The sequence below is a fragment of the Thalassophryne amazonica genome, chromosome 4 (genome assembly GCF_902500255.1).
Source record: "Thalassophryne amazonica chromosome 4, fThaAma1.1, whole genome shotgun sequence".
NCBI classification, from domain to species: domain Eukaryota; kingdom Metazoa; phylum Chordata; class Actinopteri; order Batrachoidiformes; family Batrachoididae; genus Thalassophryne; species Thalassophryne amazonica.
Genome location: NC_047106.1, coordinates 23,985,875 through 24,000,787, shown reverse-complemented (window position 1 = coordinate 24,000,787; position 14,913 = coordinate 23,985,875). Strand labels below are relative to the sequence as shown.

At 40.6% G+C, this 14,913-nt stretch overlaps 1 protein-coding gene and 1 long non-coding RNA gene across 5 annotated transcripts in view; both read right to left on the bottom strand.

Moving 5' to 3' along the window:
- prkd2 (protein kinase D2) overlaps positions 1 to 4,469 on the bottom strand; it is a 187,509-nt gene extending 183,040 nt beyond the window's left edge. For 2 of the 4 annotated variants that reach the window (XM_034169256.1, XM_034169259.1), the window contains exon 1: positions 3,543 to 4,469. In XM_034169256.1, coding sequence (XP_034025147.1) covers positions 3,543 to 3,848 — 306 coding nt within the window. In that variant the 5' untranslated portion in view covers positions 3,849 to 4,469. The remainder of the gene's footprint in view (positions 1 to 3,542) is intronic. The other 2 variants (XM_034169257.1, XM_034169260.1) reach the window with 1 other exon arrangement.
- A 6,762-nt stretch (positions 4,470 to 11,231) lies between these two features.
- On the bottom strand, positions 11,232 to 14,634 carry LOC117509528. The gene is made up of 2 exons (XR_004560423.1): positions 13,659 to 14,634; positions 11,232 to 13,621 (listed from the first exon to the last, which is right to left on the bottom strand). It is a non-coding gene; the product is annotated as an uncharacterized LOC117509528 (long non-coding RNA).
- Positions 14,635 to 14,913: the final 279 nt, after the last annotated feature.

Below are 14,913 nucleotides of genomic sequence, written 5' to 3'. Positions count from 1 at the left end.
TGATCTGTTTCATAAACGGGGAGTGACAACAGGCACCGACTTGAACTGCCATGGTGCCCGTTTTAAAAACATTTCAGTCTTCTTCACTTAAAATACCCACCAGGTCCGTTTCTGATGGAGGGCATATGTGATATACAGTTCTTACAAGCCACTTTGGTAGCAATTTCCATATAAAATAAAGTGTTTATCATTGTTGTGGCTGTTGACAGAGACAATACGGGTGTGTAGCCAGAGAGGTGAGGGGTGGAATGACCTACCCCTACCACTCCATTGTTAGAATAAAGGTCCACTTTTGAAGACATTTTAAAAACATTTATTACATAATGTATTTCTAATTTATATTAATAATAAATTATTATTATTGTTAGTCTGCCCATGCTGCCAATAAAACCCTACAGGAAACAATAATATCATGATAATGATATAATAATTTTAATAATAACATAATGTAAGCAATCATAAAATCACAATTTTCATGTTTGGCAAAAAAGCAGTGTTATGTTTGTTTAGATCTCTAATACAGGTGTCCCACTGACAACCACGTATTTCCTTTTCAGCAGTCTGTGGTAAAAGAGTTTTCTCTTATGACACCATTGACAAGTACAGCACTCAAAGGCGTGACTGCGAAGAAAATATAATTTAAAAAGTGAGCTTCCAGGCCACCAGACCTAGGATTTGGGAATGAAAGAAAATGACAAACAAGAAATGGTAAATGGACTGCATTTATATGACGCTTTTCCATCTGCATCAGATGCTCAACGCGCTTTACAAGTATGCCTCACATTCACGCATTCACACAAACACACTCACAGGTCATGCAGACAATTAAGCACCAGCAAAGACTCCAATTACTCATTTGTTTGGTCCATCCAGCAACAACAAAACTAGGAAAAGGAAAGGACAAGAAAAAGTGTCAGAGCTTCACTGATGAAAAGTAGAAAATTAAGCAAACAAAAAAACACAGCAAAAAGTGTCCGAGCATCACTGATGAAAACTGATCTGAGTTTGTTTAGCAGCTCTGTGACACTTGCTGGAGTCTGGAGAGACTGGTTTGTGGAGGGGATAAAGCTGCCTCGGCGGTTTGGAGTGTACGAAGCTGCAGCAGAAACATTGTGCAGTTTGTAAATCAGAAGATTTACCAAAGTGAGGCTGAAGCTCAACCACTAATCAACAACTGGAAGAAATGTCAGCATTAAAATTACATTTGGTCTGTATTTTGTTTGTTCCTCCAACAATCTGAAGTCAGGAATGTGATCAGGTCCACAATAAAACCTTAAAATACAGTTCTTTCTTTGTCACACTTAAATCCAACTCCTTAAATTCATCACAGACATCTTTAGAAAAAAATATACACTGATGAATATATTCATACTTTTATATAGCTCATAAGTTACAAGTTACATAAAATTTCAGCCACACCTGCTCCTAATTTTCATCATGAATGTTTATATAAGATTACTCCCCTGCAACCAGGGGCGCCGCCAGGGATTATGGGCCCCATGAAAAGAAAGCTTGCTGGGCCACCACTGTATTATTTTGTTAGTATTATAATACGCAAAGTGCACATCTCTAGGCTAAATTTTTCGACTACCAATCCACAAGCTATGACGGCGGAAAGCAGTGAGGAGTGCTGTGATTTGGATCATTTCAACCGCTGGAAAGTTGACGATTAAAAGGATTTTTGTAAGATCCGCAGATTGCCTGTTACAACCAGGACTACGTACGGAAGTGGACAGAAATGGAAAGAAGAGCTGGCTGCCCTTGCGTGTGCTGCATCTCTACAGAAACTACTGTTGTTGCCGACAAAGGAGGAAGAGAGCGCTGCTGTCGAAAATGACCGGTCCTTGTTGATAGTTGAAGCCAAACAAATTTCTGACCCCTTGAAGGCAACTGACGGATGGTTAGACGAAGTCCAGGGTCTGAAACTGTGGATATTGCAGAATATTTGCTAAGCAGGGATGAGAAATCGCTACTCCACCGGCTTCATAATGACTATAAGGAAGGTGAGTCTCACATATAACCTCTTTGGTGTCACGTTTGTTTTGATAAGTTGACAGACATACAATATGTGCATGCGTGCAATTTGTTTATAGAACATGTCAATGTTACAATATTACGCGCCACGTCATTCATGGCGCAACATTACAGTCATAAGCCGATGCATGAAGACGGCGTCATCAGCCACATTATAATTTGGCACAGTTTCAGGATATTGACAAAATAAATGTGTGCAAGAAACTTACAATTTGAGTTCGTCTTTTACGTCCGTCTGGATCTTTCTTTTCTGTGGGGAAATTGTGTAGAATGAACAGAGGTTTACGACCACATTTCTTCTTCTTTGTCTTTGCAAAGCTCCGCCAAGTCCACACAATTGTGTGTTTTCAGCCAACTTTCAAGCCTATAAATTCCATTCGAGCATTTGCAAACAGCACAGTGCGCACCTGTCGTTATTGTATGCGTCGCTTAAGGCTTAAAGCCTTTGAAACAATCCCTGTAAGCCTTAAATTTCACAGTCAGCTAATGCTACTGTATACGAAATTCAATGGGAGCGGTGTGAGTTTGGTAGTTGGGATTTTTGCCCCCGTTTGACCCACGCATGCGCAGATGCGTTGCGCACTTCACTTATTGTATTAGAGGCCTCTCTGGGCCCTTATCAGCCATGGGCCCCTAGAATCCTTCTCCTTATTCTCCCCTTTTCGGCACTCCTGCCTGCAACAAAGCCAGAGGGGCCCAGCAGGTGGCAGACAACCCAGATGATTGTGATAACCAGAGAAAGAGCACACGACGGTCTCGTATCCACAGAGCCATCAGCTCAGAAATGGTCCGGTGGCTTGTGCCGTGTCGTCGCAGCTCGGAGCGTGGCGCGCTGAGCGTCCTTAAAGGGGTCCTTAAAGCTGTACTACCAGTCCTTATTCTCTGTGAAGCCCATAAAATTTTCACCGAAAGCCAGACACATTTTTCGAATAGTTTCCAGGTGCCAGTCTCTAACAGCTTCTGAAAAAATTCTGATGGAAAAAAAAACCCCCAAAACATTCCGCCATTTCCAGACAATGAAAATCCGACGACGGGGCGGGACCACTCCTTCCACAAGGCGTGCTCACAGGCGTGGAAAAACTCACACATGTGCACAAGGGTTCAAGCTTGTCTGACGTGAAAACATATGAATCAAATCCATATAGTTTAAAAAAAAATAAAAAGGTACGATACTTTATGGACAGACCTCGTATATATAAATATAAATGCATGATCAAAGTTAACTAATATCTAAACAGCTTGTCCTCATGCTCACTTTTAATTTGGTAAATTACAAGACAATTGTGAACAGTGATAGTTTTTGAGTTATCATATTAACAAGTGAGAATGAACGCACGCGGGAAACCCTTGGACAATGCCATAATGTTCATGTCAAGGCAAACTTGAAGGATTAATCAGCTTTGGCAGAGGTATGTAAGCTCTGTGAGCCATTCTACTTTATATTTGAGCTGGAAAAAAGACAACACACAGAACTAAAACTAAAGGTTTCTTGCAGACACGCTTCATACCTTGGTGTCCACAATGGAGCAGGCCATCTGTTTGACATAGGCCAGGTCAGCAGTCTGAGGCATCAGGACCGACTCCCTGGTCAGTCCAATCTGGATGATGAAGGACACCCCTGCCGTCGGCAGCCCAGGGGGCATGGGAGTCCCACCGGGTCCTGGACCCAGGTCCATCAGGGAGGACCCCCTGTGAACAGGCAAAGGAGGGATGACCAGGGTGGAGCCATGCTGGATCACACCTGAAGGTGGGGACCCCCCAGGAGGGAAGAAGACCAGGGGCCCTGAGGGCATACAGGGGCTGGCGTTGGCCATCAGAGTCCTGAGAGAGGCTCCTGAGGAGGTCACACACTCATTCAAACAGGCAGTGACGACCAGAGTCAGGACTATGGACTCCCGCTGGACACACCTCCTCCCTCTGGATCAAAGAAGAAATCCCTTTCCAGAAAGTGGCTGCTTTTTATCCCTCCTTTCTTCAAGCTTTGTTGTCAAACTTAACTTCTCTTACAGTCCGAGCATGACACCAAACCCAAAGACAGACTTCACTTTACCTGCAGCTCTCCTCCTCCTCCTCCTTCCTCCTCCTCCTCCTCGTTGTTGTGCAAGGGAGAAAGTCCAGGCTTGGATTATGAAACTCCCTAGAAGGAACCAAAACAATGCCAAACTTTGTTGTGCTCCTCTCCAGTCTGAGTTACAAAATGGCCTCCTTAAACAGGAAACTGAGACTGAAGGAGAACAGCACTCCTTCAGTGACTCTTACCCTCTTTCAGTTTCAGCCTCACTTCAGTCCTTTTTTTTTTTTTGCTCTGCAGAGAGAGAGAGAGAGAGAGCTGTGTGAGGGTTCCTCCCTCTCCTCTGATCTACAAGCTGAGCAGGAAGTCACCAGACTGACAACCCCTCAGCCAATCAGCTGTCAGTAACTTTAGTGACGTCAGCTGCCCGCCTCCCCCTGACTCCTGCCTTCCAGACGGTTCCCTCCTCCCTTCTTTACCTCTCTCCTCCTCAGGTCAGGGAGCTTGCTCCTTTATCTTGTACCCGATGCAGCTCCTCTTACACTGCCTGGGGGAGTGAAGTCAACTCCTCCCCCTCCTCCTCCTCCAGAGCTTCTCCATGAGCCTTTTTAAAGAGGATCGCCAGCGTACTATGCGCTAAACGTAGCCTTGAAACACCTGATTTAAAAGCTGTGTGACATATGTAAAGGCCCGGTCACACGACACTTAACGAAGGGCAACAAAGCCCAAACAAAACAAGAAATATGGACTTTCGTTGACGTTCGTTTGCATCGTTTAACCTTCGCTCAGCTTTGTTCCTGCAGCGGTCACTTCATCAGGATTGTTAAACTGTCGAAAAATTTGAACGAAGGGTAACGAAAACCTCAATTCGTCTGTATTCCATTTTGCTGTCGTTCTTGACGGTTTCTTATCGTTTGCTTAGTTTTTGTAATGTTAACCTTTTGTTTGACTTCGTTCAACCAGCTCAATGTTTTCACACAGTGCAAAAGCCGGTTTTTGAGCACTTCTGTTGGAGGAGCTGCAGCTCCTCCACGGTGGTGCTGGTGTGTGTGTGTGTGGTGTGGGGCTTCTGCCGCTGCGTGTGATGTGGCGAGAGCTGCCGGTCATGCCGTGGTGCTGGCCTTCCAGGAAGAATTTGTCAGCCTCTCCACCAGCGCACGGCAGCCTGTGATCGTGGTGTTGGTCAGTGCTGTGCACATGAGGAGAGAGTTGCTGAACAAAAAGTCCAGCCAGAGCTGTAGCATTCTGTCCATAAGCTCTGAAGGGCTTGCTGTCCTCAATCTTCTGCAGACAGAAGAGCCTGCTGCCCCTTTCAGCATCTGACAGTTCAAAACGTTTGAGGAAGTGATCCTTGATCACTGCGTATTGCAGGACTTTGATCCATGCACTTGCACGTGCGTCATCATAATGATTCCACCTGCTGTGCTCCCAGCTGGATGGCATGCTTTGTTCCACCTGCAGCCATGCGCTCTGTACTGGATGCTGCATATATAAAATAAATACTTTGTGGCAGAGTAATCATTTTCTCTGCAAGTTGTGTGCTGAAAATGGCTCTAATCTTCCTGAATCACAGAGGAGTGCACCAGCCAGAGCTGTGCACACGTGCGAACGAACTGGAGAAACCATTTGAAGCCGTCTAAAAAAGTAATTATTTGTCATGTTTACATTGTCATGGCTGGGTAAAACAGTTCCATGTTCTTTCCTTCTTGTTTGCAGTTGTAAAAGTATGTTTATGAGCGATTTAACATCTCATAATAAGTAGTTTAGAGAAGCGTGACCCATCAGAGAGACAGCGTCTGTCTCTCTGTATATCTCTCTCTTCCTCTGTCTCGTACGCACACATTTCAGGTGTACAAACAGCAATTAGAGTTTTGGTATTTTGAGAGATTTGAGAAATATTTGGCATGTTTGCAGTGTGTATAATTTTGGTGGCATATTTGGCGTGTTTTTTTTTTTTTTTTTGTAAAACTGAGACATCTTATGAATGTTGAAGTGCTTCAGTTTTTTTTTTTTGTTGTTTTTTGTTTTGTTTTAATTGGAGCAAGACGGAATGCACAGCATGTCATCAGAGTCTCAACCAGACACTGAGGATTCTGGCAATGAATGTTTTGCTTTTAATCTTTCATGTGTTTTTTTTTTTCAGACCAATTTTTCTTGGCAAAAAAGGATTTTTTTAAAGTAATTTTAAGCATTTATGTTTGTTAGTTTTATTCATTGTGGGTATGAATTAACAGCATGTAAATTATAGCCACTTGACATTTACTTGAAAATGCATATTTACACATTTATTACAAAGTCTTCCATCCTACCATGAAAGAAAATAATTAAGTTTCCACTCGGCCCCACCAAGAATAAAAGCTGTGGAGCCGCCACTGCCACAACACACAATACCCTCTGTCAGTGGGACTTTGACCTCACACTGGACTAATCTAATGGTCATAGGACAAAAAAAGGACAGAAGGAGATGGGATCATGTTGGTCCTTAAAAAAAATAATAATAATAATAAACTGAAAAATCAGTTTTATGTTTATAGCCCAACGTCACACAGCTTGTTTGTGGGCTTTCCCCAAAAAACATCACTCTGACCCTGATCCTGTAGGTCTCTGAGGAGGAACATCTTATGGTCAAAGAGTAATTTTTCTAAAATTTTCATTCTCTCTCAGTGATCCGTTTTGACAATACCACCACAAGAGGGCGCTGTGTACAGACAACGACAAAATACGACCATGTGCATATTTTCCTGATATTTTCTCTGAAACTTTCCTTTTGTAAATGCACAACTACAGTCAGAAAAACACAAGTAGTAATAATCAACTTTGAGCTCGGAAATATAAATTATGGTGATCATCAGATTAGCATCAAGATGTTCATTCACATAACTGTGAAATCAGTAATGATTTTCAGACACCTCAAAGCATAATAGGTCCACTTTTGCAGAATTATGAAGATGATGGTTCAGAGAAGCATTAATTAAACTACAGTGGTGTCCTCTGACTGTGAGATCAGGAAATAGTAATAATAATAATATTATTTAGTGATGCATCACTATGTAAATCTAATTTTGACTCCTCAAAATGTAATTTACTACGACAGACTGAAATCCTGTCCAGGGTGTACCCCACCTGCCGGGATAGGTTCCGGGCCCCCTGTGACCCTTCATCAGAAAAAGTGGGTATAGAAAATTAATCAAATGAAAAAAATGTAATTTATGCTCGTGAATATATATGTTGTAACATGTCAACTTATCAAATCATATTTTGACCTGGCCTAAAGGGTACACTGAAAAAACAATGAAAAAGAAATAGTGCAGATGAGATGACATCAAAACACTAGATATTAGCTGCAACTACCCACCCCTTATATATGTAATCAATAAAAGAGTGTATAGAAAGACCCCTTTCGACCCCTTAGAACAGGTGAAGGTTACCCATCTTTGAACTTGTCCAAGGTCTGTGCAAAGTCTTCGCAATACCCGATAGCCACATTTTAGCCTCTGGTAAAAATGAAAAGATTGTAATTTCTTTTTTTCTTTTTTCCTTTTTTGAAAGTAAGCAGGCTTTGAAAAGGAAAACTCAAAAGCATTTGGTAGCAGCCTGGACTCTAGAGTGTACATTGTTGGGAAGAGGCTTAGTATTCAAACTTTAGTCAAAGACTTAAAATGGTGATGTGCTCAGGGAGTAAACGTAATGCAACTTGACCCATCTAACTTTATTCCAAAGGTCTAAAGTTTAGACCTCCCATTTGATGTGGCATTTAAGTCTGTTAGTCCTGGTCTAAGGCCAAGATGGCAGCGAAAGAGTAAGTAAGTAAGGTTTATTTATATAGCACCTTTCAAGATAGAAATCACAAAGTGCTTCACATAAGAACAGAGAAATTAAAAACAGCAGAAACATAAAACCAATAAAAACTAGGTAAAAGCCAGCCTATACAAAAGGGTCTTTAGCTTCACTTTAAATGTTTCAACAGAGTCCACGGAGCGTAGGTCCAAAGGCAATGCATGCCACATTTTAGGTGCCACCACCTCGAAAGCACAGTCTCCCCTGGTCTTCAGGCTTGTCCTAGGCACAACCAATAGGCCCAGGTCCGAAGACCTCAGCGACCTACTTGTCACATATGGATGTAATAGCTCGGTGATATAAGATGGCATTTGACCATGCAGAGCTCTAAAAGTCAGTACTAGAATTTTAAATTGGAGTCTGAAATGGATGGGGAGCCAGTGCAAGGAGGAGAGGATTGGGGTTATATGTGACCTCTTTGATGACCTTGTCAGCAGCCGCGCAGCTGCATTCTGAACAGTTTGTAAGCGGTCCAAAGAGGACTTGCTAAGGCTAAAAAAAATAGAGTTATAGTAATCCAAACGTGATGACACAAATGCATGATCATTTCCATCTCCGCCCGAGACAATGCTGCGCAGACGGGCAATATTGCACAAATGGAAAAAACAAGACTGTGCCAGGCGGGTAACATACGCGTCAAAATTGAGGGAATGATCGAACGTAACACCCAAGTTCCTCACTGCTGAGCGAACAAAAGGGGCCAGAGAACCAAGATTCCCAACCACAGTGGGAACAAACTCGTCAGGGGTACAAACAAGGACCTCAGTCTTTGCTATATTTAAGGACATTCCAAGATCGCCAGGGTTCAAAAAATTCCTCACATCTGTGACATTTTGGCTGACTGATTGGAGAGAAAAAAAAAAAATTCAATCTTTGAATTACCATCCCTGGAATCATATTAAAAGATATTTTACAGAAAACGTTCTCTGCAAATTGCAGCAAGATGTATGATGTATGCTGTAATGTGCCACCTAGGGCTGAAAACATGCAGAATGATTTCAGAATTCAAAATTTCCTGGTGTGCAAAAATAATAATAATAAAAAAAAAAAAACGGAAAGAAAAAAAGGAGAGAAATCATGATTTAAACTTGTTTTTTGTTCCAGAACTTCACTCCACAGTATCACGTGTTCCTTAAGATGTTCTCCAAGCACATTTAACACACTAAAATTTTAACCCAAGAATGTAGAACCAACTTCTATTCAGTGCTTTTTTGTTGTTTTTTCAAACATTGTGGGCAAAGAGGTTTCACATCCACAGAACATGTGAAAATGAACCCACAACAAAGATAAAATGAGGTTTCAGTCTGTCGAATATGCGCAAATAGCAAGAAAATTCAGGTTATTTGCAAGAACTAGCTCATACACAAATGACACGAATATGTGAGCAAGTTGCAGCAAACAACAATAGATTTGTGCTACATACTGTATACACCAAGATGCCTCATTACCACATACTTCTTAATAAAACACTGTTTCCATGGTGATCTAAATCACACCCTCAAACCTTGGGAGGGCTACTTAATGCAATAATATCCCACCTGTCCCCCTCCACCTGTCAGCTGCCATGTCACTCTGCCTTCACCTGTGGACGCTGATCAGGGGAGAAAATGTGCGTCGAACATCACTCACTCATATATTGAGGACGCATCGAAGAAAGATGATGATGATGATCGGAGTCCATCCACCAAGACGGTTTCTTTCGAGGGGTGTTGATGAACCGGTTTCTTGTGGTTGCAACCCATGACCCCGCTTGCTGTTAGGATGTTTTTTTTTTGGGGGGGGGGGGGGGGGGGGGGGTTGAGTCTTCAGGTTGTTACGATCTGGCTTTGCACGTTTCACATTTGTTATGCTCTGTTGTCACTGTTAGTGGTTGGCCGAAGCAGACGGTCAACCTATCGAGTCTGGTCTGCTCGAGTTTTCTTCCTGTAATCAAAATCAAAAAATGCATGAGGGAGTTTCTCCTTACCCCTGTTGGCACCTTGTTTGCTCAGGGGCTGGGGAAAGTTTGACCTCACTCTTGTGAAACACGTTGGGGTGATCTACTGTACATGGTAACTTGGCTCTGTGGTATGGTGGATGTGGTAGTGTGCAGCACCTATGCATGTTCCCAAACACGACCTTTGCTGTGTCACATAAAGCATGGATGGACTGTGACTACCCTCTGTTGGTTGGGGTAGGTACGCACTCTCCAAAGATCACTTAATGTGGCCGACAGGAGCTTGTACCTTGGCAGGACTGTGTTCATTACACAGTGATTTTATACTGTAGTTTACTTCATATACCATGTCTCAGAGTATAGGTTACTTTTTTCCTGAATAGTTTGGGATATCCAACAACTTATGTTAAAAAAATACTGCACCATCATCTATGACCACAAGATAGCACACCTACATGTGCCAAGCTGCTCCTGTAGACTGAATGATGGACAGTCACACTGCAGAGCAGGTGGCAGGACACAGCATGAAGGTAAATGTCAACCACGCAGTGACCCAACACAAATCCAGCGCTACAGGCACAGTACTGGGGCGGGATATTTCCACATCAGTCTGCATTGTTTTTATCTCTTGAACACAATGAAGAACTCCATGCACAAATAGCAAGGCTCTGAAAACAAATTAAGGAGATAATCAGCAGCAAGTTGTTTGGAGCCATTTGCCGCTACTGATGACATAAGATTTTTCACAAGGTAATTTAAAATATCCAGTCTCTGTCAGATTAATGTCGTAGAGCAGTAACATAATAAATGACCATAAGGATGTTTAAATATATGCAGTTTACTGCCGAATATGGATACTAAAGATATTAAGATAACACATATTCCCACAGATGCTAGCTACTGTTCTCTTCCGCATTGGACAGTATCCTTACTGTCGAATGCGGAACTTATGTGTGTATTGAGCCCGTCCATGTTCTGGAACAAAAAAGGAAATATAACTTCCATACTACTCAGCACCTGTTTGGATTGTGCCAGAAAATAAGAACAGTAACGGCAGGTCAGTAAGCCAAATCTAAGGCTTTTTTACAAATGATGTTATCACATTTCAAGTTTATCTTACCTACGATAGTCTTCAGTGGTGACAAGATGCAGTTGAGTTTTTTCCAATTACAATAATATTGGCTTGTTAACTTCTGCTTGCTAATGTGGCCTTTGAGTTGTAAATAATGCTCCAATTATATTAATTTTGCTTCTTGTTGGATGCAGCCTTAATTCCAGTGTATTTGAGGTTAATTAATTTAAAGTACACCTTTGTGCTAAATAAATAAAATCCTTCGAGTTGCTTTTTCAGCCTTCAGTATGAAGCGCATTCTGAAAATCAGTCACTTCAAAAGAAAGAATCCATCACCCACATTCACTGTACAAAAATTTTCTTTTTTTTTTTCTTCCTCAATGACATACAACAAGGGGGAGGGGGACCCGTAAACAAAAGAAGTCCTTTGATACAAGCTAGAATGCAGTTCAAAAATATATAATAAAACAAAATTAATAAAAAGCAGGTCTCTAGTCCCTTGTAGTTACAGGAAATAGTTTGATTACAGCTTAATATGATGTACAAAATATCACACAGTGATAAGTTGCTAATTAAAAAACAAGCAAACAAAGAGAGTTCTTTACCTTGGCCTCTGACTGATAATTTCCCCCATTCATTTTCTTAATTTTTCACGTTTTTAAAAATCATTTTGCTTTTGTTTTATACAACATTGCAAAGATTGACCACAAGCGATTTCTATGCCTAGCAATTAAGAATGCTTCACGTATAATACTACAGTATTCTTACAGCTTAATAATCATATTCAGAATCCAAAGAAAAGGCAATGAATAAAGGAAAGAAATGGACATTTACAGCACACAATGGCATCACTGCTCACCATTTACAACCTCGTTTGGATTTATTTGACGCTTCAGAATGATTTGTCTTTATTCTCAAACAGAGCCGACGAAGCTTCAGTCAAGACTGGACACAAAATTATTTCTCCACCATCTGCCAAACAAAGTTCATTCATGGCACGCTGTAGCGCAACATGGAGCCGAATCCTAGATAAGTGTTCAACGGGACGTCGCGTCCAGCAGCAGTATAAAAATAAAAAATTGTTGCACCCGATTATCAATTCAAGGATAAGATCTTCAACAGAACATCTCATTTCAAACCGATAAAAATTCACCATCTTGTCTGATGTACAACATACTCTCAGCAAGTGTGAGAGATATGTTTACCTCAAAATTAGCTAGTTGAAACACCTGACAAATCACTGAGGTGATGCATTATCAATGACGCCCCCTCCACACTCATTCTGTTTCACATTTCTTCCTGTTGAAAAAGCAACACCCTCACCAACACCACTGCTACGCAGGTTTTCATTAGCTTTCAATTACGCAATGGAAAAATGTGAATTGAAAAGGCGCATAATAAAAAAAACTAGAGACCAACCGACATGTGTGAGCTTTTCATGAACATACTGGGATATGCGTTATTTTTTTGCTGGGATGAAAACATTTATTTTACTAAATAAACAATGAGAAAAAATACTGGCTGTTGGAAAATGTGTCATTACAGAGTTTGTTACATAAGCTATTGTTTACAATGCCATCAAACATGGCTGGGACCCTTATCGCCCCTTGGTCACATTAGCTAACAAGAAACAAAGGCAAAGTAACCAGATGCCACTCATTTTCAGTCAGTGATACAAGTAGCTACTATGCTGCCAGCTAAGTGGGGCCAAAATAGACTAGGAGTCTACTTTATGCAAATGTTGAGTGATGCAACACAGCAACTGCCACTCTAACTGAAGGCAGCATACATACATTATTTGGTTATATTTATGTTTAAACTGTAAAACATCAACCGTCAATTATGTCTTTGTCATAAGTGTTCAATATCAAAATGTGAGGAATCATTGCCATTTTTTACGTAAACATCAGCGTAGTAAATTTTTTACTCCCAATATTGATATAGCCTACGCAAACATACTGTAATGAATCATGAAATGGATTCTCTGGTGATTAAAAAAAAAAAAGTATTTCCCAAAACTGCAATGGAAAGTACCTGCAATTGTAAGTCACAGGATGCACAGAAAGAGTCATGACTTTCTAAAATAGACGGAGCAGCACGTGTGGACAGAACAGGCCGAAACCCTCTGCACCCTTATAAGAAAAGTTATGAAACAATAAAACGACAGTTAGCTGGACTTGCACATCCATCGCTACAAAACAGAAATCTGCTGCTTCGTGGAGATGTGAGAAATTACATTTATTTTGATGCATCACCTCAGTGTTTACTGGACGTGTTGGCTACAAATTTTGACACGATTTTAAGACACATGGTGACCCATATTAGTTTGAAAAGGTGTATGACTGCCGTGAAATGAAGACAAGAGGAAATGGATGTGATTCCCAAAGGAACATTGTCTACGATGACTGAAATGTAGTGACTAGTCGGGACTATGACCCACATCAAAACAAACACTTTTCATTCACTGTATGAAATGTCATAAAAGTGGCAGAAATCAGTCTTTTTTTGGGCCCATTTTAATCGGCAACACATTTTTGTTGCCATTGTGCAAACGGCGCACGTCAGCCCACCTTAACTCTCCAGTGATAAAGCCAAGAACAGCAACAGAGTAAGAAACCATAAAAGTCCAAATGAACCTTAATATATTCATGTCAGCTACGTCCATTCACACCAACACCAGATGAAATGATGAAGGCCGCTGTTATTCACATCTAGCCTGCATCGACACGGACTGTATTCTGCAACGCAACCACGTCATAATTAAGGACTGCATTAATGAAATGATACAACAGCAAACTATTTCAAAAACCGCTTCACTCGCAGCAGATCTGTAGTCCAGAGAGTGACAGCATGGATCCCAGATTAGGTCTCCCACAACACAAGTCAGTTTTTGAAAGCACAGATTGAACCTCGACATGATCTCCACCTACAGCTGCAAGCTGAGGTGTAAAAATTAAAAGGAGGTGTGAAAATAAAGTCAACAAAATGTTGTAGACCTTCAATCAAAACCCAACGTGGAGAGGAATTAATCAATTTGTTGTGCCTGAAAATTACCAGAAAGTTTTTTTTAAGCCCATTAGTTTCTCAAACAGCAAATTTATCTTCACATTATTTGCTTGAAAACCAAAAATATCCATTTATTTTAAACAGGCCAAACTGGTTTCCCCACCCCAAATGTAGCCATTTTAAACCTGGTTCCCCAGTGCTCAAAAAACAGCCACTATATGGTTTGAAAAGGAATTAAAAATCTTATTTCAACTTTAGACAGATTAAAACTATTTTAAACCAGTTGGTTTTTGGACATTTCAAACATTCAAAATTGTATGACTAGCAGCTGACTTTAGATAGAAAACCAGTGTTAAAATGTCAAACTAGATAGAAACTGACAATACTTGTAAATTTTCCCCAAACAACCCTTAAAAAAAAAAAATTAATATTATGTATTAATACCAGTCAAAATTGGTGGTTTTCAAAATCCTGCTCATTTGCATTTAAGCCAGTTTTAACTTTGATTTGAAGCCATTTATAAGCAGTTTGTATCCCATTTTAAAAGGCACTTTAAACCAATATATTCCTGACAGAATACTTTACAAAACAGTATCTCCAATATAGACTTCAACATAATTTTAATTATTTTGGCAGCTGTGTACAGTGTATCCAGAAAGTAACCATAGCGCTTCACTTTTCCCCACATTTTATGTTACAGCCTTACTCCACAATGGATTAAATTCATTTTTCCCCCTCAAAATTCTAAGCACAATACCCCACAATGATAATGTGAAACAGGTTTTGACTTTTTTTTTTTTTTTTTTGCGCAAATTGATTAAAAATAAAAACTAAGAAATCACATATACGTAAGTATTCACAGCCTTTGCCTTTTGGGGTTGCTTTTCATTGCTATGCTGATGACACTCAGTTGTATATGCCGATAGCTGCTGGAAATCCTGTCCACATAAAATCTTTTCAGCACTGTCTCGCAGAGGTGAGAAGTTGGATATGTCTAACAACTTTCTACTTTTGAAC